The following is a 19243-nucleotide window of genomic DNA, read 5'->3' as shown; positions in this document are numbered from 1 at the left end:
AATATTACTTCGGAAATATAATTTGTTTTTCATTTTTAATATAAAATTACGAAAATTATTATATTTTCATCGCTATATTTAATTATTTAAACGTACTACATTATTTTTTTTATTTTTGCTCGCCATATTTCAGCCGCCATTTTGTTTTGTTTTTGTGGGTATTTTTAGTGTATTTCAAAATTTCAACAATGAATTCAATTTACCTGCACATGAAAACCCCCAAAATTTGAAACAAATTTTATCGAAATACTAATTTTGGCCACGAAACCTTGGATGCTGGCCCACAGTGAGTGGGTGCAATTTTTTTTGATTGCCCGATTAGTTTTAAAGATATGACTAAAAACACAAAAAGCCCAAATTTTCATCCACTCCCCTGACTAAACTATTGGGCCCACGATATCCAGATTGCGGCTACCTCCTATGTTTTGAAGGTTAAGAATCCAAATACGTTAAAAAAAAAATGAAAAAAAGCATATTTACTCAGAGGAAGTACGTTTTTGTGTCTAATTTCATATTGTAATTAATAATTAGTAATAAATAATAAGCATATAAAATCAACTCCAGAAACCATTAAGATTGACACTTAACATTTGTGAAAATCCGATCATTAGAATGAAAGTTAATCAGAGTGATATCTTTTTTTAACGCACTGTGCGTGATAATTGCCAGATACCATTTTATAAAAAAATTATTGTTGTTTAATGACTTTTCGTTGAAAAAGTTCAATATTCGTTATCTTCTGATATATTTCTTCAAATGTGTAACGCATAATCAATTTTTGCACAATTAATGTGCTTCACATGCAAATTATTCATATAAAGCATACAGATTCAAACTATTATAAGATTTTCCTTTTGTGATAAATTTTACTAAAAGACCTTACTCAAATTAATAAAAATTGATAAAATAAATTACAATTTTTGCATTTTTTTAAAAATTCATTCAGAATTTTTACGTATTAGACGAAATTAATTTATTGAGCACATGACTTATAACTTATTCGTGTAAGAGAGTTATGAAATTTTAAAGTTCACACAAAAATTTGTTACAATCTTATAAGAAGATAAGCCAACGAAACATTATTTATGAGACTTTATGAAATCTGTTAACTTAATAGTGATTAGTCCTAATCATGCTAATATCTCGGAATATACATGGCTAACAAAAGGTAGGACATTTTGTTAATGTATCATAAATTTATACAAAGCAATATTTGTTTGAAACATGTTTCATATTAATAAGTGTCATTTTGTTAGAAAATATCCATATCTCTCAAAAAATGCATATGGAAAGTGCTTTAAAAAAGTTTGATTAGTTCAAAACAGGCTTATGTATCGGAATATGCATAACTTTCATAAAGAAGGACACTTTGCGAATGCATCATAAATTTATACAAAGCAATATTTGTTTGAAACATGTTTCATATAAAAAGTGTCATTTTGTTGAAAAAATATCCATATCGTTCAAAACATGTACATGGAAAGAGTTTTAAAAAAGTTTGATTACTTCAAAACAGGCTTATGTATCGGAATATGCATAACTTTCATAAAGAAGGACACTTTGCGAATGCATCATAAATTTATACAAAGCAATATTTGTTTGAAACATGTTTCATATAAAAAGTGTCATTTTGTTGAAAAAATATCCATATCGTTCAAAACATGTACATGGAAAGAGTTTTAAAAAAGTTTGATTAGTTCAAAACAGGCTTATGTATCGGAATATGCATAACTTTCATAAAGAAGGACACTTTGCGAATGCATCATAAATTTATACAAAACAATATTTGTTTGAAACATGTTTCATATAAAAAGTGTCATTTTGTTGAAAAAATATCCATATCGTTCAAAACATGCATATGGAAAGTGTTTTAAAAAAGTTTGATTAGTTCAAAACAGCCTTATGTATCGGAATATGCACAACTTTCTTAAGGAAGGACACTTTGCGAAAGTTTCATAAATTTATACAAAGAAATAATCATTTTAAACATGTCTTATATTTAAAAGTGAGCGTAATTTTGCTAAAAAAATACCCATATCTCTCAAGAAATACTTATGAAATTTCTTTTTAAATGGTTTGATTAGTTTTAATTGGCTAATGTAACGAACTATACACAACTTAAAAAATGGACATTTTGAGAATGTATTATAAATGTATACAAAGCATTAATTATTTGAAGCATGTTTAATATTTAAAAGTGAACTCATTTTGTTAGAAAATACAAATATTTCTCAAGAAATACTTAGAATTTGATCAGTCCTTAACAGGCTAATGTCTCGGCATTTGCATACATAACATAAGTGAGGACACATTACGGATGTGTTATAAATGTATGCAAAGCAATAGATATTTGAAACATGCTTTATTAAACAACAAACTGTAGGCAATAGCCCATTGTAAATCTCTAATGCATTGTTAATAAAGTACCAACCAACCAATTTCTATTAAACTTTGTTACCCAAACTAAAAAGAAGTGAAGAATCAAGTTTATTTATTATTATTATTATTTAAGAAAATGCCAAACAGGAGAGCTGATCGTTAAACGTCGCTGGATTGGACAATCGCTTCCCGGTGTAGAATTATCAAGTTAATTTCAAAATTGTCTCTTGTTAAGTCACGTCATTTAGTCACGTTTTCCTCTATGAAATTTAACATTCTGCTGCCATTATTGAAAAAAATTGTAGCGTAAATGAAAAATGCAAGGCACCATTCCAAAAAGTGACCCTCTCCAGTTACATTTACGTCGTAAGATTTCAGGTTTTAAATTGCAAGTTACTGAAACTGATTTCTCAATTATTCATCGTAAAACTATAATTTAGTCACGTTTCTTTCCATGAAATTTGACATCGTACTGCTTTTTTTCTTAATTAAATTTACAACTAAGATGCAAAGAATATAGTGATATTTTAATGAATGACACTCTTAGATAGGATGTCTGTCAAAAAAATTGGAAATACGACGGCTTAATTTTGTGGAATTAAGCTCTAAATTACTTTTCAGAGCATAAAATGTTAACCACGTTTCCCTTAATATACATTTAACTTAATACTTGTTTACACTCGTAGACAATTTATGGGTGATTCTCGCGAAATAGGACAATTTAAGCTCCAAGATCTAATACTATACTACTAAAAGAACTTTTTAGAAATTTTTTTTAATAAATAGCATAGCTGTTAGCATTTTGAAATGACCTTGTACTTGCATTGACTGCTTTGTATATTTAGAAAATTTAATTAAATTTCAAAATGTTATTTTCCTGGTATGTCACAAAGAATATTTCCAATAATAACTAGCTTCAAAACCTTCTATAAATTTTTCAATATCTAATTTTTTTTATCTCAACCGTTGTAAGCATTTCTAGAATATACGCAGAGGGTGTTATTAACAAAAACTTTGTTGAAAATAATTTTTTCTGTCAATAATTTGTTTGTCGTATGAAAATCAGTCATTTTCCTGGCTACTTTTATTTAGTGATTTATAACCAAAATAGATAGTGCCATCAATCAATATCTTATGCTAATAGATTGATTAGAATACCATCCTGTCTGAACACGTCTTATTGCATGAATAAAGAATCAACTTTCTGTTTCAAAATCTATTTGAAAAATTGGTGAGTAGGTTTTTATGTTGTCATTTTCCTGTCTTCTTGAAATCATTAATAAATTAAACTACATAGATTTATCTGAGTTATTTCAAGAAATCTCGTTGTTTTCTGCGGAATGTAAACATCTTAGGCCAAAATGATAAAGTAAAGTTAAACGCTATAAAATGGCAAATTGTCATTATCCTGGCTGTCATTTTTCTGGCTTATAAATGCCATGACATTGACACAGTTACCAGAAATTTTTTTAAACAGTATAATGTAAGGAAGGAAAGCAAATATTAACCTAATACCAAGTTAATGTAAGATTGTAATATGCTTGAATGTAATCAAAGTTATTTATTTATTTAATGATTGACTATTATACACAATTTCATTCTGTACATATCAGCAACAAAAACATTTTTGATTCTTTCTACAGCGGATAAAAGAATTAATTTAAGCAATTCATGGTCCATCTATTGCAAAAGCTCAAGTTGAGTTACTATTAGCTTAAAATGACTGTTTTTTAAACTTCTAAGCTAATATATCTTTTTTCCGGCATTCAAAATTTGATGAATTTCTATTTTATTTTTTTTTCTTGAGCAAATATCAATAAACTACACTGTTGTCTGTAAGATATTAATAAATGTAACTAAATAAATATACGAAAAAAAATTTGATTATTTTCAAGACTTTAAATTTAAGGAAATTTTTTGTTTCCAAAGTATCACCTATTTATGCTCGAAAAATGTACTTCTCACCGTGTGCAACTATGCATTTTAAATTATTGACGTTGTAAATGAAAGAAATTCGGAATTAAAGCTTGTTCGGTAAATTTTAGCTATATCTATACCTGCTCATTGAGTCACGGTGGGTCAGAGGATAGAACGTTCGCCTTCCAATGAATGGACACTGACTCGAATCCCAGCTTTTGCTGGTTGATACGAATTCTGCTTCCAATTCTTACCGATCTTAGTGTTGATTTAAAATATTCTCAGTGGTAGAGATGAATCATGGGTTAGAATCCTCTTGCTGTCGGTCTAACCTTGGAAAGTTTTCGTAGTTTTTCTTTCGAGGTAACGCATATGAAGGTTAGTTCCATTAAAAAGTCCTCCATGAGTGTTAGTTTGTCCTAATGCTTGATCCAGGATTTCGCTTATTTCGTTTGGGTTGGGTTCAATATTACAAAGCTACGAAGTTGAACCTTCTTAATCGTAAACTCAAAAATGACCCTTTTTAAAATAAATAATTTAAGTGCATTTTTCTTTTTAATATTTCTTTTTACAGTTCAAGGAAAAGCATAACACAATTTCAAAGAAATGACACTTTGATGAAGATCTATATAATTTTATTCTTTATAACCTTACAGATAACAATTTTTATCTTATTTTTCTAAAAATTGCAGTTCAAGTAAAAAATGGATGACATTATTTTAAAGTTTAAAACTCATAGATGATAGTAACTTATTAAAACAATGGGCTTTGTGATGGAAATAAGTGAATTAGTAAATGAATTGTCTCTTATAAAATTAATAATTTTGCCAGGTTTTTTTTTTATCAAAAAAGATGCAGCTGATTTTTGCTGCGTTTTTTTTATTAAAAAAACCCAGCATTTTTTTTAACAGTCTTTGTAAATTTTTTTACTTGAATATTTATATTGCACAACGCATTATTTTAAAGCTAGCCATTAACAGAAAATATCTACGTCTTACAAGTACAGGTTTATTGGAGCAAATATGTTAAATCACTACGAAAGTATAAAATTTAGTGTCTACAAATATTGAGTTACTACTTCCATTTTTTATGAAAAGCTCAAAGTACGTGGCAACATTTAAACGGCTGACTATAGTAGACATTTTTTATGTTCTAAAAGTAATTGTTTTCTGAGCTAATTCATTTATTTAATTTCTAATTGTCTATAAATCAAAAGTTCAAAAATTTAGCCAGGTTCTGTAAAATTTGACAGTTTTCGCCATTTTTTTTTAAAAAAATTACAGATAAAACGCATATCTGAGACATTTAGAAAGATTTTGATTTTAGACAGCAACCAAAAAATAATGTCCTAAGACCATTTATTTTTTGGCCCTATTTTCTGTGAAAAGTTATAGCTCAAATGCAAGGTGAAAGATAATGTTTTTTATTATGACTCTCTTAAAAACAGCTGTGTCTTAAAAGTGTTTGTGTCATGGGATAAAGATTTAAAATTAGTTTCGGTAGTAATCATAGTTCGTAGTTATAAAATTAAATCATTTATATACTGTCCCTTATAACGTTTTTGCCACGCTTCCCCTCATATAACACAATATTTATTGTAAAAAATAGTTTAAGCACCATTTAGTAGAATGTATAACTTTAAACTTCTGTAAACTTACTTATAACTGATTATTTTAATAAAAACTTATTCATTTATATGAAGAAGTTGAAAGCTGCATGAAAAAATATTCTTATTAAATTTAAAAGAAATATTTGTTTCTCGTCGTTTAAAATTATTGCAACTGAAGCAAACCTGTAGTGTGTATTAATCATTCAAATTTAAACAAAAAATTAGAGGGCAAAGGAAATCAGTTTTATTTGAAATTCGTAATTACAATTTAGTTACAATGAAGGAAAATAATTTATATTGTATCCGTTGCAAAAGAACCCATTGATAAATGAGCAGAGTTTTCAAAGTTCTGTATAATTTATACAGATTTGTGTCCACCATATTGGATTCGGACTTCGGTGAAGGACATGTTTTGGGTCTTGAACTGACTTGGTGTTCTGGCCTTGATTGGACGATCGAAGGGATAGCCCATAGATCGCTTGTCTGGGTATTTCTGGTCCTTAGCTCCGCAATAGCTTACTGCATCAGAGCAAATAACAGCTGCTGGTTGATCTTCAACCTGTTAATAAACACATCATTAGTAAAAGGCTTACGAAATCAGAAAGCACAGGGTGTTGCGTAATAACTGCCTATAGTATACATATTTAGAATCCATGTTAAATATATAGTTCAAAAACGTACACAATAGGGATCTTAAGTTAATTTTTAAGAGAGAAAGAGCAAAAAGGCTAACGAGATCAAACAAATCACTACTGAGAAAGGTGAGACTGAAAGCATCAAGACTTGCCATAAGCATCGTAGGAAACATCTCTAAGATTCATCTGATAATTAAACTAGTTTTGATGAGTTTTACGTCACCTTTTGTATTATTTCTGAATTCGACAGATTTGGACAGAATTTTTGCTTCTGTATAATTTTTTTTTATTTCGTTTCTTAAAAGTATACTTTAATGGATATGAAGCACCCTATATTTTTTCTCCTGTTGTTTGAAATATATTTATTATTATATAGTTATTCCTTTCTAACTTAAAGTTTATTATTGTAAGGTTTTAATATTTTCATATCTTATTGAAAAAATCAGAAGCTTGAACATAAATAAAACTACTGATGTTTTTGGGTAAATAATATAATTACTGCACATGTGATATTATTACGCCATTCACAATAAGAGAAAATAAAGAGGTAAAATTCCAGTTTTCCTTTTCTTTTTTTTTCTTTGAGGATGAAGTTTTAACTCAATCCCAAGAAAAAATCGAATGCATTCCAGCTTCACAAAGCAAATAAATTGCTTGTTTTTTTAATGATTTCAATAACTCCCTTGCTCTTCCCGATCTTGATAAATATTGGTTATAATTCCGAAAAATTTTTTTGGTTTTTATTTGCTTTATTATTTATCTGTGATCCCTTATGTTGAAATTTTTTTGGGGGGCTAAGTATTTTGCAAGGCTTCTGAAAATGTTTTACTAATAGAAAAAGAAAAAACATATTTTTGATTAATAAAACCAAAATATACTGTAATTAAGAAATTCATTTAGGAATTTTTCCGCATGTCCAGTAAGGGTTTACTGGAAATTCCGGTTATTAAAAGTTATAGTTCTTGTTACTACACACTTAGTAAAATACAACAAATTGGAAAGTAAATTTAATCGAATAAATTGTTTTTATGCAATGCTCTAAAGTACCACGATAAAATCAACAAATTTTAGAACACATTATAAAACCATATTTCATTGTTAATTATACCAGACTATTACCTAAGAGCTTCTGTAAAAAGTACCGAGTGTTTTCGTGTCCCCTTAAAGCCAGAAACACGGTACATTTAAAGTTCAATTGTTTTAAACATATTTCATTTCTCAGTGTGGTTTTCCCCAAAAACGTTCTCCTAAACAATTTGTAATTATGACTTCTCGTTAAAATGTTCTCAACCAACCGATTACTGATGTTTTTAGGAAATAAATTATTTGAAAAAGGATCAAATGTGAATGAAATGATCAAATTAGGTGATCAGAAAGCCGGGAAACCCAAGTTGGCAGATCGCTGGACTAACGTTTGTGGGAACGGGAGTTCAAATCCAGCCTGCTGAAGACTCCTCGTGTAGTAAATGGTGACTGGTACACATTAAATCTATCGGGTCACAAAGTCCTCCATATTCCCATAGCAATTCAATACTTCTGGGGGTACTTAAATGGAGATTGATCGTTCTGTGGTTCAGGTCAAAATTACTATCCGTGGATGAATGGATGTATGAATGGGTCCGTCCTATAAACGGTAGTGGCGTATGGGTGTGGCAGAAGTCGAGTTCTCGGCCATGGATGGCGCCACTGGAAAACAAGAACAATCACACCCCCTCTACTTTAATGGCAGACGACAACAACAACAACAGATGATCAGAAATAGTTGAAAATAATCAGATTTGAAAAAAAGTTTAAGTTTACATTTTCTTCATCAAATTAAAATTGCAGCGGATTTATTATTATTAAAAGTATAGGATGGATATATTTTTACCTTATCCATGTCGAAGTCAGTGAGCATAACGAAGAGATGGAACACCATTCCTCTTGGAGTACCTCTTGGTACAAGCATATGTTCGGGCCATCCGCAGCTGCAATATTCATTGTTGTTATCAGAAAGGCCTTCTCCTTTCTCTAATTCTTCAAATGTGGGTACCTTGGACAGTGTGACAGAGGATTCAACAGATTTTCGGCTGATAACATTCTTTCCTGGTTGCACTAAAAATACAATTGATTACTGTAGAACTTTATTGTGAACCACTTGAACACTTTTCTAGTAAAATATATTTGAAATTCCAACTTGTATTGTTTAGATTTAAACCTAATATCTTTATCTGATATCTTTTACCTAATATCTTTATCATATACTTAAATTATTTCTAGTTAATTAGTTTGTTTTTTTTAGCATAAAAGTTTTTTTCACAGTACCCGCCTGGGGAATGACCTTTTGTCATATAAGAAGGACAGATTTGTTGGCCACTTTTTCAAGGGCACCATATTAGGTGGGCCAACGTTGTTCCCATAGTAAATACAGATAGTACAGAGAATGAAAGAACATCCATGCCTTGCCCGGGATTCGAACTCAGAGCCTTTATGATGCAATACCAATTCCCTGACCCCTACACAGGCCCTGTCGGCTTTAGCTTAAAAGTTGACCTAATATTTTTTAAAATTCTAATTTTGAGTGTTATATTGTTTCATCCACTATTCCACGCAAAGGTGATATTAATGCTAGAAAATGCATTCTAATTCAGTTGAAACATTAGATGCAATGTTACAGCAAAGCACCTAATTGCATTTGTTCAATTAATACATTTTCCCATTATAAGCAAAAAGCATTTCTGCATTTGAAGTTTGAGAAATTTTTCAAAACTTTAAATTTGATGGTATAATTTTACACAAATCTCTGTTTTGATTTTTATACTTTATGCTTTCACCTATAATTTTTTATGACGTCATATCAAAAACACGTCAGTGCAAAACAAAGGCAATAAGCATTACATTTTAATCAAAAATCTTATTCTTAAAAAAAATTGAACAATTCATAATTACAAGTTGTGAAATATTTACATTTCAAATAACTAACAAATATTTCAAAATTCTTTATATTATTTCTATTAAACCATAGTGGAATAATAAGTATCGATATATTTTTATTTCACCTTTTAAAATTTTCAAAAAATTAACAAACAAATGTTCAGTTAATTCAATTAAATCAAGCCCCACACAGAAATAAATTTCTGGTAAAATCACCATACTGGATATTATTCTGATTAATGAAATCAAAATATTAATCGGAACTATATTTTACTGTTAATTTTATCATAATCATTACTAAACCTCTCCTTTATAAATTAACGAGATGTTTAGTATTCTCATAGAGCCAGAAAGTAAATTTTATCATATTCTAATAGTTTTAATCATAATTTTTTCTCAGTGTTAAAATAATATTAAATCATTAGGAAAAAACATTAAATTTGTAATTCATATGTTTGAGTGTATGTATATGCTATTAATGTATGTATGTTATTAATGCATATATGTTATTGATGCATATATGTCATTAAATTGATATGTTTTGGAAATAATAAATATATTTTAACTATTAAATCATAAAACAAATTACTTATAGTTTTACTAAAATGAAAGTTATAAAAATTACACTTACAAGTCTGTGTGAACTTGTCAAGTTCAATGTACAGTCCTCTTTGATCTTCTAAAACAAGTCTGTTACCCAATTCATCATATTTAGGAGCCAAGAAAATTCTGACAGTTGTCTTTTTAGCTGCTCCGGTAGAGTTGGTGACACCTACACTGTAGCTGAAAGGTTCGTGGTCCAAATGCTCATATTTAACCTATTAGTTCAAACAAATATGAAATAAATAAATAAATTAAATATAATCCTGAAATAAAGAGTCATTCAAATTTATCTCTCTAATTTTGGTATCTATGAAACACGGGAAATAAATAATCTAGATAATTTGCGTTATTTGTATAAGTCTCAACAGTAAATATTTTTTTTCATCTGAGATTTAATGTTATTCCCATTTAAAATATTAAAATATTTAAGAATATAGATCAATTATACGTTAAAACTGAGGAGCTTTTTTTGCAAGTTTTAATGTTATTTTTGTCTTTATCTTACTGCAGAGAAAGATGTAGATTTGAGCCGGAGAAATTATTGATAAATTGAGTGCTTTCAAGCAAATAACATGACAAAAAAAAATCTTGAAGAAAAAGAGATTTCTTTTTAATTTTATACAAAAAATATATAATATACAAATAATTAAAAATATTATATAATAAATAATTTTTATTAATGAACTAAAATAACAAGAGAATTTGAAAATGTAATAAAATGAATTACCTTGATATGATTCTTAAGGTTAATTCCATTGGACAGTTCAAGGAGGGCATCCTTGCTGTAGGTATGAATCAGATTTGGAACCTTAGCATTGACAGTGACGTTGGTAACGCGAATGCCAGGGAAGCTCAACTAAAAACAAGAATTGAATAATAAGTAAATAATTTTCAAATGTGAATTATAAGAAAATGTAAAGTTATTGGTTAAAGTTAATTTCATGTTTCTTCTAAGTCAAAATCTGACTTAATTTATGTTAGTTTATACATCCGATTTTATAATTAAGAATTGCAGCCTTCTGGTCGGAGGGAGGGGCAATGGATAGTAGTTGCTGCTATGCGCGCGCAGCATCTGGACCTCCTTTATTTTACTTGTAACATGCGCAATCAATTAATATTCAATTTTATTTTACTAATGCATAGCAGCTTCAGGGATCCCCCTAGACCAAATCACAGGTCAGTCCATCGACCTATTGTGCTGCCATCTTTCGTGATTCAACCTTTTCTTCTTGGTGTCCTCTTCTTATGTACTGACGAAGTCACGTGCACGCACGTGTCAATAGTATTCCCTGCATGCGTATGGGGGGTGGGTCAGGGTTAAGCTGAGCTATTGGCTAAAGTTAATTCTCAGAAAAATTGTATGTCAAATAATAAGAGAGATTAAGTAAAGAGCAAAATGGATATACCTCCTTAGCAGAGTAAGATGGCAATCGGTGTTTGTATTCCTGGAAAATGTTGTCCATCCACCTGTGGTATCGGTAGAAGATAGGATCTCTCAAAGCAGTTGAGGTATCATCCATAACACCTGGGTTTTCCTGCAGTTTCAAGTGAAAGAAAAAATATTAATAATGATCGTACTTACAGAGATATACAGTGACCTCTCACTACTACGATATCCAATACAAGAATAACTCCCTTTATTAGGATAATGTTTCGCGGTCTCGACGAACTTGCATATGAATTAATGCCATGCTCCTCTCAATATTACGATATTCTCTGAAGCAATAAACCCCTGTGGAACGATTTTTTTTCTAGATTTCAGCCTTATTTTCTCCATTTATTATTGGTTTTCAAATAATGTAAAAAAAATCTCATTTTATCATCGTTTGCCATTTTTTCCATCTTTCCTGACGAGAGAAGATTCACTGCTGACCACCCTAAGTACTTCCATTCTTAGAATTGCCTCTTTTATCTCTTAAGAAGTCACTGATGTAACATTCTTATCTTCATGTTAAAAGCTGAATATTAGTCAGGAATGACCACAAGCATCACATTAACTATAGAGGTTGGATAGAGCACCATTCACAAACGAAAATCATTTTCATGCTTTGGACTCAATGCATTCTTTGTTGGTTGACTTACCATAAAAAATGAATAAACAAGCAAAAATATTAGATTATTTTCAATAAAAATGGTTTTCAGGTATGCTTTCGATCTTGTTTTCTAAATTTATTTCAATTGTTTTTAATATTTAACCTTAATTAACACTCTACAAATTAATTTTTTGCATAATATATAAATACATTTAATAGTTAATACATACATAACAGTAATATTAAAAAAAATCTTATCGTGTCCCCAAAGTATGTAGGCCCTCGACATAACAATAAATCCCTAGACAACTATATATTTATTTGGTCCCCAAAATATTGTTGTAGCGAGGTTTTACTGTATATATATTACGTTTGCTTTTAAATGCCGTAAAACATACCTTGAATCGTCCATCATGGTCATGGATCTTGGCAATCATAACATGTCCCCAGTTGTGAAGGGTTCCATAATAGCCTTTATTCAAGGATTCGTGACTGGATTCAATGAGGGCACCAAGAATGTCAAGACCTCGTTCCAAGTCCAAAGGTACTTCCTTACCGTGCATGTCAATTACTTGGCCAGTGTGGATAGCGCTGAGGATCCTTTCTCTCCATCTTTCCATGTCCTGTACATCTACTTCGCGGATATCTCTGAGGGTCATTCCAGCTGGTCGAGAGGCATAGTTTAGACCACTGATGAGGGATGTTAAATGGGCAGAGTAACCTTCCAGCTTTTCTTCGAAGTTTTGGAAAGGAACCATACGTCGCAGACCAGCAGACAAACGGTCGCAATCGTATCTGAAAGAAAGTAGATTCAATTATCTATAGAGCTGCGTAAATGCGTAATTGTTACGGGATAAGTGAAAAAATGCATTATTGTTACGGGATAAGTGAAAAAAATGCATAATTGTTACGAGATAAGTGAAAAAAATGCGTAATTGTTACGGGATAAGCGAAAAAAATGCATAATTGTTACGGGATAATTGAGAAAAATGCATAAAATGTTACTGTTAAGCATTCAAACCTCTTGGTTTAGAAGCATGCTATAATCAGCTTTATGTTCAAGATATAACCTATTCGAAAATGTTTGAATACAGGGATTCTAATGGAAAGTATAATTTATAAATAGCTTTGTAATATTTTGATGATTTCTGATACTTCAAGTTAACTAAAATCTGATATCATAAATTTTTACATTAATCTGGCCCATTCCCTTTTACAATCCTTCTTTAAAGGTTTTTTTTTTTCAAAAAAGAATTAAATTAGCTAATGTATTACAAGAAAAAGTTTTAAATAATAAATTATTTCCTACAAATTTAAATAAATATGAATTTTAGAGGATAGTTAAAGTTTTTTTTGTGAAGCTACTAACTCAACTAACCAATATTAAAACCAAAACTGGTTTATACTGGAGAAAAAAAAAAGCACCTGTAGTATGACCTTTCATTTTCTTAAAAATTTAAAAATTTTTTTTTGAAACTTAAAGTTTCTTCTGCTTGGAGTTCAACCAATATAGTTATAAATAAAATTGTGAATAAGTAAATTAATTCTGAATAAGTGTGTTTATACATACCGGGCACACATCTGTTGATGCATGTAGAAAAAGAGTTCTCCTTTCCTGTCCTTAACCTTTCCAAAGAAATCTGGTCGGTAAGTGGCAGGGTATACCAAATGCCAATGCCAATGATGGGCATTGATACCAATATCTTCACGGAAATAAGCAAGGTTATACTCGGGATCAAGAATGTTACCAGTTTTTTGGATGGAAATGATCTATAGAAGAATACAGTATTTGTACGCTTACTGACATTTTAATAAGTAAATGAGACAAAATATTTAATTATCATTGTCCTTAATATAAATGTTTCAAGCCCTTGTTGAAAAGAAATTCTAAAGGTATATATAGTGGTGACCGCAAATTATTCTATAACCCTACGACGCAGAATTTTTATTAAACATATTTTTTATACTTTTTTTATTATATTGTATTAATTTAGGTCACAATAAGTAAAAAATACTATAATTAGCATTTTAATAATTTATGGTTATTAAATACAGCATGAGATACTGGTTTTTCTTTGGGGGGGGGATCAAAGTTAAAATTTTTTTCGGCTCTATTCCAAACAATAATTTTTCAAATTTGCCATTATTTCCAGTTCTTTAGATTTACGAGAAATAGTTATTCATCAATGAAATTTCGTTAATTTGCAAACCAATAATTAAAAAAAAATTTCAAACTACTTTATTTTTTATTTTAATGCAAATATAATTCCGGTAATCTAACAGATTTTTTGTAACTGTTAGGCTATTTTCTATAATTGAAAAATACGAAAATATATTTTTACTTGTAATTAGAGTGTCAGAAAAAAATATATAAAAGAGATATCAATGTCCCATCTACGTCAAAGGATTAAGCGAGGAAAAAAAAAACAAGAATGATATGAAATTCTGAACCAATATTAGAAAGGACATAATTAAAAATATCAAAACCAGTTAGAGTGCCAATTAAAACATGGAAATGTTTCACTTAATTTACATTTCACCCTCACTTCGTAATCTCCGGCAAATAAAACAAATTTTGATACTTTTAACTTTCTTTTTTGACAAGGACTCAATTATGTTGGTCATATAGAAATAAACGGGGAAAAAAAGACATGTTTTTACCTTAGTTTCTCCAGTGCCTTGTTTGTCAGCCTTCAAGGCACGGTTGATGGTTTCTGCTGGTACAAACTTATCAGGGAAAACTTCTTGAATGGGTGGAAGAACAACTCCCTTGCAATCATCTCGGTGTAATACAACCACGGACAAAGCAAAAGCAAAGAGACCTTCATTAACAATATCACGGGCTTGCTTAGCAAGATTAATGAAGTCGCTGAAGTCTTTAGCCTCTGCATTAAAATATTTTAAATCAATAACATTGATAATGATAGAGTATTTTAAACAATTTAATTCTCAAAAAGGCAGAATGCTTTCATTGACAAACTTTTTACAATATTTTCTCGAGTTTACTAGTATAAGCAAAGTACACGGAGGAAACAATTCAGGTTAGATTAACGTTCTGTATGGTATAACATTTCTAATCGAAATAGGGAACCGATTATCCGGAACGATTGGGACCATCGCTATTCCGGATAGCTGATTTTTCCGGTTTTCTGAATCGCTACAAAAAGCCGTTTTTTTTGTTGTTAAATCCAACTAAAAAAAAATAAATATTAGGAAATAATCTTAAAAAGAAGAAAAAACGATGAAGTAATACAGTAATGATTATTTCTAAAATGAAGGTATGGTAAACATCTTTCAAAAAAGAAAGAAAAATCCTAAAATCTTATGAGGAAAAAAAATCTTTTTTTTAAAAAATGGCGGGAAAATTTATCGAATTTCGTTCCTGTTTTCTGATTTCCGGATAACGGGTTCTGTACTGTAATAGTACTTATAAAATCGAAAAATAGTATAGTATGAAAATTACCAAAAGTATTAGATAATTTTTCCGATCATGTGGTATGGTTTCCGGAAATTCTGGTTTTCAGAATTATAATTCTTATTAGGAAAGATTTAGTAAAAAATATAAAACTGAAAAATAAATTTTACCGAATGAAGGATTTTATGCCATGCTCTGAGAAATTGAGATAAAATTTCCAAATTTTGCCACATTTAATAAATATTATCACATATTATAACACTATATTTTATGGTTAATTTAATCGAAATCATCCCTACAACACTTCGGTAAAAATTGCCGACCTTTTTGGTATTCCTATAGAACTAGAAACACTGTAAATTTAACCATATTCTGGTAGTTTTGACCATAGTTTTTTTTTCTCTGATGCCTTGAAATTTTATAAATATAAAACTAATCGTAATATTAATCAGAATATTTAAACGATTTTAACCTGAAATATATAGGAAAAGTTTTTTTACTTTATGAAAGAAATTAGGAATATTTTTAAAAAACATTATATTTCTTTTAGCATTAATGCTTCTTTTCTAAAAATTTTATGATACTTTTCAAAACCATTTTGTGTTTCAATATCCAAAATTGAAATGCTTATTTCTAACCTCAAGATGATATAAATAACAAACGTTATTTTTAATCAACATTACTACACTAATTAACATTAATATTATCATTTTTTATTAATTAATAATATGAATTATTGTTATTAATAATATTAATTTAAAATATTAATTTATATATTGGTTATTGGTATATATTGGGTATTAATAATATTGGTTAATAATATTAATTAATGTTATTGTCATTTTAAAATTTAATCTACCAGTAACTTATTTTTATAAATTTTAACGATTAAATCAGTAATCAAACTGAAGGTTTCAAATGCAAGAAATTTCTAAAACGCTAAAATATAAATTAAACAAAATGTTTATGTTTTCATATTATGATATAAATCTAAGAGGTATCTTGAAACTTGAGTTAAAAACGAAGTAATAAAACTTTTTTTCACAGAAAATCTATTATTGTAGCTTTAACCTCCATTTTTAACGTTTTATTATCTCTTATAAAAAAAAAAATAATTTAAGGAAAAAAACATTTATTTATGATACAATATTGTAAAATAAATATATGAAAAAGCACTTATTTTTATGATTTATTATTTTTAAAAATATTGTCTATTAACCGGGATTGAACGCGCGACCCTTGGGTCCATCAGTTCGTTCCTTACTAACATGCGACAGTCACGGCAGTGTTAACAAAGCTTCGCCCCGTCTAGTATGAATTAAATACTTTTCCACGCATTTTCTTGGAACTATAATATGCGCTATTGTATAATAGTTAAACAAAAACTTAAGTAATTATTAAGTTCCGTGATAGTAAGTTTAAATGTTAAATGAGAAACCAAAGCTCGTTCTTTTAATGAAAGATCACTGTAAAATTTAAGGGCTACTATATATTTATGTTTGTATTATTGTTGAATATATTTGAAGAATTTACGATTCACAAAAAGTAATCCGTGCAAAAGTATCTTTGAATAATAAAACTTCACAATGATTGGCAATAATTTTCAGAGCTTTTTTAAAATAATATTTAATTACTTACTAAGTAAGTGAAGAAATGATTTACGATAAAAAAATGATTGACATATATTAAAGACTTGTGAATCATTTAAAGTCTAATTGATTACAAATTGTTTAAGAATGAAAGCTTTAGAACTAGCTAACAATTTAATTCACTGCTTGTTGATGATTAAATATTAACCTTAAGAATAAGTACTAAAATTATCGCAAAATTACTGAAGCCGAAGAATCACTTGAATCGAGTAATAAATCAATTTGTGAAAAAATATTACACCAAATTAAAACCAGATTATTAATTAAATATATCATATCCAAATAATTCATATAATAATATAAGTCATATACCAAGTCATTAATAATATAATAATATAAGTCATTATACAATAATAACTTAGTAATTAGTTTGGATCTTAACATTAAGCAGAAATTGATAATTCGACAGTCAAGTATATAATAGGAAATAATGAAGATTCAAAAACGGATTAATTGATCGACGTCTAAATATTATGAGAGACGTAATTGAAGTTTTAAACTGATTAAAAAGGAGATATTTGAGAGACTCAATAACTGTTTAATAACTAAATTAATCACTTAAACTATATGATTCAATAATTTAGTATTAAATTGACAACTCGACTGGACAATGTATGATAATATTCGACTGTTATTAGAATAAATGAAAAATCTAAACTAATTTATTTGACTAATTTATTTGCATCTAAAAATTAAAATATAATGAAGATTCGAGAATTAAAAATTTAAATAAGTATAAAGTAAGAAAATTAAACGATGTATGGAAAATTAAAGAAATTTTTAAGACTGAATTAATAAATTTTGCTCCAATATTGAAGAATTGAATCGTAAAACTATGATTAAGCTGACAATTAAAAATTGTAATGTAATAATGAAAATTCACAAACTACTTTCGGATTAATTTAATTAAATTTAAATATTTAGATATAGCGAAGAGTGAATATTTGAATACTAAAATTAATAATGAAAAAACTGTACTCGGACGACTCAAAAAATGACTAATGATAAAATCGATAATTTATGAAACAAGATTCAAGAATTGATTACTTATTGAATTATACTGAATATTAGGCTGACAATCAATGAGTTCAAATTGAATTGAATATTATACTGGTAAGTATATATTATGATATAATTAAGACTGAAAAACCTATAAATTGGGTTACAAAATATTAAGATCTAATGAAAATTCAAGATTTGAAGATTAAATTGGTTAATCAAATGAAAAGAAGAAAAAGAATAGATGTAAGGGAGATTCAAATTAAATTAGATTCAAAATTAGATCGAATTAGATTCAAAATTAAGATCAGATTAGATTCTAGAGAAAATCTAAATTTTTCAACTGTATTAGAATTAGTTAAAGAAATGCTACTTCAGTAAAAGTTGAAAAAATAGTTCTTACCATAGAGAGCTTCATAAAGGGCCTGTGCCTCCCCTAGGTGATCTTCATGAAAACATGAAAAGAGTCTTCCTCTGGGAAGAACTCCAACCCCTTTTAAGCGAGCATCTCTTTCGGCTTCTGGCAGTGGATCTGGTGATAAAGCTGTTAACCTCTTGAAGAGGGGTAAGATTTGAGCTTGCTTTTCCTTCACGGTCATGATTGAATCACCAAGTTGATGGCCCAAGCGCAAACGGGATGATTCCTCAGGGTTTCCGTGAGATTGTCATAGAAATATTCCCTTATATACTTAACTCAGATTCTTATCTTCGAAGAATTGTTTGCGACTATCATCATGCTCGATCCTTCTTGGAAACTTAGGTGTTCGTTATAGACTGAAATAAGATGTCCATGTTTCTGAAGAGGGTAAAATGTTATTTTCGGACAGAAGTTTCCTTTTGAGGTCCGCACCTAGTTCCGGTTATTTAATCTACAGCTGGGAATCGTTTTAATGATTTCATTAAAGGGATGATTAAGGATCAGTGGATTGTTAAACAAAAACAAGATGCAATATTATGATAAATTTTATATTATTAAAATTTTTCTTTTACTCTAACAGTTTTCCCTTTTATGTATATTTTTTCCTGACGCTCTAATTGCGAGCAAAAATATATTTCGGTATTTTTTAATTATAAAAAGCAGTCTAATAGTT

At 28.9% G+C, this 19243-nt stretch overlaps 1 protein-coding gene across 1 annotated transcript; it reads right to left on the bottom strand.

The window, feature by feature from the left end:
• Positions 1 to 6126: 6126 nt before the first annotated feature.
• Positions 6127 to 18807, bottom strand: LOC147800969 (hemocyanin D chain-like). Its single transcript, XM_087156151.1, has 9 exons — positions 18556 to 18807; positions 14751 to 14974; positions 13660 to 13859; positions 12488 to 12884; positions 11463 to 11591; positions 10784 to 10912; positions 10085 to 10271; positions 8411 to 8634; positions 6127 to 6464 (listed from the first exon to the last, which is right to left on the bottom strand). The coding sequence occupies exons 1-9, from the start codon at positions 18749 to 18751 to the stop codon at positions 6264 to 6266; spliced, it is 1887 nt and encodes a 628-aa protein (XP_087012277.1). The 5' UTR covers positions 18752 to 18807; the 3' UTR covers positions 6127 to 6263.
• Positions 18808 to 19243: the final 436 nt, after the last annotated feature.

This window comes from Parasteatoda tepidariorum, chromosome 12, assembly GCF_982258835.1.
Source record: "Parasteatoda tepidariorum strain Cologne lab strain chromosome 12, Ptep-v5.0, whole genome shotgun sequence".
Classification (NCBI taxonomy): Eukaryota; Metazoa; Arthropoda; class Arachnida; order Araneae; family Theridiidae; genus Parasteatoda; species Parasteatoda tepidariorum.
Note: the sequence above shows the minus strand (reverse complement) of the source record. Positions and strands in the feature narration are given on the sequence as shown.

Coding starts and splice junctions, on each gene's coding strand:
- LOC147800969 (XM_087156151.1), bottom strand. CDS start 18,751: ATGACCGTGAAGGAAAAGCAAGCTCAAATCTTACCCCTCTTCAAGAGG. Junction 8,635..10,084: donor TGACAAGTTCACACAGACTT/GTAAGTGTAATT, acceptor TTGTATTTTTAG/TGCAACCAGGAAAGAATGTT. Junction 6,465..8,410: donor CTGACTTCGACATGGATAAG/GTAAAAATATAT, acceptor GTTTATTAACAG/GTTGAAGATCAACCAGCAGC.